Source organism: Engraulis encrasicolus, chromosome 24 (genome assembly GCF_034702125.1).
Source record: "Engraulis encrasicolus isolate BLACKSEA-1 chromosome 24, IST_EnEncr_1.0, whole genome shotgun sequence".
Taxonomy (NCBI): Eukaryota; Metazoa; Chordata; class Actinopteri; order Clupeiformes; family Engraulidae; genus Engraulis; species Engraulis encrasicolus.
Window position 1 is genome coordinate 40,478,499 of NC_085880.1, and position 5,000 is coordinate 40,483,498.

The window sequence follows — 5,000 nt, forward strand, 5'->3', positions numbered from 1 at the left end:
GTTTATTTTTGAGAGAAGATGAACAATACCTGGTCGTCGTCTCTCCCGTGTCTTTCCTTTAGGTTTAAGTAGAGAGAGAGAGAGAGAGAGAGAGAGAGAGAGAGAGAGAGAGAGAGAGAGAGAGAGAGAGAGAGAGAGAGAGAGAGAGAGAGAGAGAGAGAGAGAAGGGTGATGATGTTAGCATCTCGAGTCTTGCTTGTCAGTGCAAAGCTATCACATACTGTAGGCCCTCTAAAAAAATAGATAATCGCCGTCCAGCAGAAAACTCTTATCTCCACCTTTCAGAAACTAATGAATTGTTATTTATTAAATTGTGTAAAAAAGATATAAATCAGTACAATTTACCAGTTTCCATGAGTTTTAGAAATGATTTAAAGCTCCGTTTTAATGATGAAATGTGAAATAGTAGCTTTGAACGCTATAACAGAGAGTGGAGATAGAAGGTTTCTACCGGTCACTGACGATATAGGTATATCTCGTCAGAGTATATTTCCAGAACATTCTCCTCGGTTTACAGTACTGTACTGTACTCTCACCTGATTTACAGTACTGTACTGTAGTCTCACCCGTGTTTCACACAGGAGACAGTTCAAGATCGGTAATAACAACAATTGCAATTACAAGAGAACATACGAAGAGTTCAGATGCAAAACCCCCTAAGTGCCTTTTCAGAAAATAATCTTAATTCATTTTTATTTAATACAAAGCTATCAAAATGTCATATTTTTTCATTTTATACATGTAATATAACTATTTATATGTATTATCAAGTACATGAATGTAAACCAAACCAACAACGGGGTTCTCTAAAAATATAGAAGTGCAGGTCTTCAGAAATGGAGTTAGGGGGTTTTGCTTCTGAACTCCATACACAAAGTAGTCACACCAGAAGTTCGGGCAATAACTACACGATCAGATCAATCCTCTACTTTGTAGCGCAAACACATCAAGGCCACGGAGAGGCAGCGCATGCAGAAGCAAACGAGCGATGCACAAACAAGCCGACTAAGAAAGCACAAGCAAGAACAGAGTTCACAAGGAGAACAGCTTAAGCAGTAATACAGTGTAATGTCATGTAATGTAATGTAACATAACGTAACGTAATGTAATATAATATAATATAATATTGTAAAGTATAATATAATATAATATAATATAATATAATATAATATAATATAATATAATATAATATAATATAATATAATATTGTAAAGTATAATATAAATTAATATATTATATTATAATATGAAAAAATAATAACATGTAAAATCTAATATAATATAACTAGGCTATGTGTACAATATACTGTACTGCTATACTGCCTACATCATATGATATAATACTGTGCATAATAGGATGGATAGCTCTTGTGCTGGGTGCTCTTGTGTGGTGCAGGTGACAATGAGATGGCAGGGACGTGAAGTAGAGAGGTGAGGGCTCAAGTGTAATGCTATTACAATACAATGGATATTAGAGTATGAAATCATACATTATAGGCCTATTGTAAACTGCACATTATATAAATATGGGTATATATCATATATATATATATATAGGCTATAAGTAGGCTATACTATACGTATATATACATACTATAACTTAATATGGAATACCTAATATGTACACATACATTTAATTTTAATATCATATCACAACACATGTACTATTATATCTTGTTGGAAATACAATACAGATATATAATAATATATCAAATACTATAATACTATTTAATAATGTAATAAATACTGCCACTAGTGCCTGTAGACTCAACATAAAAACATGTTTCTTTATGTGGATGAATAAAAGACGGACGGGCGGCTGGTGAAGTGAAGTGACAGTGCAGCATATAGCCTCCAGGGTTATTGGGAGTGACTGCTGTGGGCAACCCTGGCCAGTGGGTAGTGTCAGGGACGCACGCACATCCAGCAAAGCAGGTGCTGGGTCAAACAAAGACGCGTGAAAGAAGAGGGAAAAATCTGCTCACTGTTGCTGCTCACTGATCGATTCAACACAGCGTTTCAAACTCAAGCGGTCTTCGAAGACCGCCTGAGGTCAAAACGTTGTGTTGAATAAATTGGTGAGCAGCAACATTGAAGACCGCTTGAGTTTGAAGCGTTGTGTTGAATAAATCTGTGAGCAGTAGCAGTGTGCAGATTTTTCCTTCTGTTTTTACACAACCCTGCCCAGTGGCCAGCAAGGGCTGGATGTGTTAGCAGGTGCTCGGTGTGTGTGTGTGTGTGTGTGTGTGTGTGTGTGTGTGTGTGTGTGTGTGTGTGTGTGTGTGTGTGTGTGTGTGTGTGTGTGTGTGTGTGTGTGTGTGTGTGTGTGTGTGTGTGTGTGTGTAGATTGGTGAGCGAGTGAGCATTGTGTGTGTGTGTGTGTTTTTGCAGGTGCTCAGTGCGTGGGAGAGTGTCAAGGCTGGCAGCTATGCACTTTTAATATCAGATGAAACTTGACGTCGCTACGGCAACTGAGTGACTGACAGATCTGACAATGTGTATGTGTGTGTGTGTGTGTGTGTGTGTGTGTGTGTGTGTGTGTGTGTGTGTGTGTGTGTGTGTGTGTGTGTGTGTGTGTGTGGTTGTGTCCTTCTTTTTGCCTTTGTGTGTCTGTCTCTCTCTCTCTCTCTCTCTCTGTCTCTCTGTCTCACTCGCTCTCTCTCTTATACTCATTATATTTATTGTATGGCAAATTTAAACTTCTAAGAACAGAATGTCCCTGTGTCTGTATGTGTATCAGTCTATGCACTGCATGTGTGAATGTGCATATTGCATGTAACTGCTGGGAGTTGGGCACAGTATGTCTCAGAAGTGAGTACATCCCTCACATTGTTTTAAGTGTATCTTCTCATAGGACTGCATTAAGGACATTTCACTTCGACACAATTTGTTGTTCACTCACAACCTGACATTTCCGGCCAACACGGCCCTTTCTTAGACACTCTCTATGGGATTTTAACCTGGGGTGTACTCACTTTTGTGGGTACATGTTCCAACATTAATGGCTGTATTTAGATTTTTTTTCGAGTGAACAAGAAATTTAAGCGGTTATATGTTGTTAACAGGTCACTAATCATTGTGTCGAAGTGAAATTTCTTTTATGTTGTCCTATGAAAAGATATACTTACAAATCTGCAATAATGTGAGGGGTGTACTCACTTTGACACTGTTTTTCACTGTGACATACTGTAGCTGTACGGCATGGTAGCGCCCCTATACCTATCCGGCACACCTGTAGCACTTTCAGAGTCTGGTGGGCCAGAACTGGCATGCTTGATGACTGTGAGCCTTTCTTTCCATGTCACACAAAAAAGGGGTGAATTGAGAGGGAGGAAAATAACACCAGCGATAGATTGACGGCATTGTGGCGGAAAAATGTGTCTATGAAAAATGAAAGATGGACAGGACCCAAATTACAGGGACCAAGACGGTCATTACAATCTCCACGATAGGGAGGGGGAAAAAAAACGACTGACAGAAGTGACGGAAATAGGTGGAGAAGAAGAACAATAGAAGATTTTGCCAATTAAGCTTCACACAATGTATTTTGCAGTGCTAATGCAACACTAAGAAAGTCAATGTTAACACTTTTGTAGTTATTTCTCTCTCACTGTACTTTGTGTCTCATCCCAACTCGTCAGTCTCGGACTACCATCGACCAGACTGCAAGTTTTGACGTCTAAGGTATGCCCTTGGAGTGAAAATGTAACTTCCGCCTCAAAGGCGCCCCCCTTGTGGCAGCAAAACTTCACTGACGGTGAGGGTTAGGGAACGGCCTATATTTAGACTACAAATTCAACATGCAACGTGGTAGACATACTCTTGATGTAAAACTAATAACAGTCTGGTCAAAGGTAGTCAGAAATTGACAAGTTGGGATGAGACTGTTGAGTTGTTCCTACTCTCTGACTGTTTTTTTCAGGTCAAAAAAGGACGGTTTCCGCTGACAGTTCCGTCTTGAACCGACTGATTTTATACATTAGCAAGCTTAGGTGTTGAATTAACACTGCAAATATTACTGTGCAAAACTGGAAGAACGAAGAAATACAAGAAGAAGAAAAAAAGAAGGGAGGAGAAAAAGAGTAGAGTAGAGTAGAGTATCATTTATTAAAAAGGAGGAGAGGGAATGATGGAAATGCCCAAGGGAGGAGTAGTAGGAGTAGTAGGAGGAGGAGCAGGAGGAGCAGGAGGAGCACAGACACCAAAGACAAGACCAGCTGAGCCGCCACAGTGGTACCTACTTTACAGGGCTGCAGGTATGCAGAGCCTTCAAATGAGGCTTCCAGGTAGCAATGGAAACCGAGTTCTCATCAGCCGCATAGCTACGCCAAACACACTACGTGCAGAGTAGAGTATACAAAACAAAGAAGAGGAGAACGGGAGAGGAGAGGAGGAGGAGGAGGAGGAGAAGAGGAGGAGGAGGAGGGATGAAGAGAAGGAGGAGGAGGGAGGTGAAGGAGCAGGAGGAGGAGGAAGAGGAAGAGGAGGAGGAGGAGGAAGAGGAGTAGGGAGGTGAGGAGGAAGAGGAGGAGGAGGAGGAGGAAGAGAGGAGGAAGAGGAAGAAGAAAGAGGAGGAGGAGGGAGGTGGAGGAGGAGAGGAGGAGGAGGAGGAGAGAGGACAGGGGAGGAGGAGGAGGAGGAGCAAGAGGAGGAGGGATGAAAAGAAGAAGAGGAGGAGGAGGATCAGGGAAGAGAAGGAGGAGGAGGAGGAGGAGGAGAAGGAGGTAAAGAATAAAACAAAATAATGAAAAGGGGGGGGAATGCACAAGGCCGAGAAAAGGGAAGGGGTAGGGAAGGAAGGACGAGGAGGAAGAGAAGAGGAGGAATAGAGGGAGTAAAATGGAAAGAATAAAAAAGGGGAAGAATAAAACAAAAGATAAAGGAGGAAGAAATGGGTAAAAGGAGGGGAGGGGGTATAAGGCCAGAAGAAGGAAAAATTGGGTAGGGGGTAGGGGGTAGAGGGAAAGGGGTAAAAACAAAATAGAACAAAATCAAGTGTAA

At 41.3% G+C, this 5,000-nt stretch overlaps 1 protein-coding gene across 4 annotated transcripts in view; it reads right to left on the reverse strand.

The window, feature by feature from the left end:
- kcnq5a (potassium voltage-gated channel, KQT-like subfamily, member 5a) overlaps positions 1-5,000 on the reverse strand; it is a 324,848-nt gene that overhangs the window by 41,197 nt on the left and 278,651 nt on the right. For 3 of the 4 annotated variants that reach the window (XM_063190922.1, XM_063190921.1, XM_063190918.1), the window contains exons 8-9: positions 4,241-4,335; positions 30-56 (exon numbers count right to left, since the gene is read on the reverse strand). In XM_063190922.1, coding sequence (XP_063046992.1) covers positions 30-56; positions 4,241-4,335 — 122 coding nt within the window. The remainder of the gene's footprint in view (positions 1-29; positions 57-4,240; positions 4,336-5,000) is intronic. The other variant, XM_063190919.1, reaches the window with a different exon arrangement.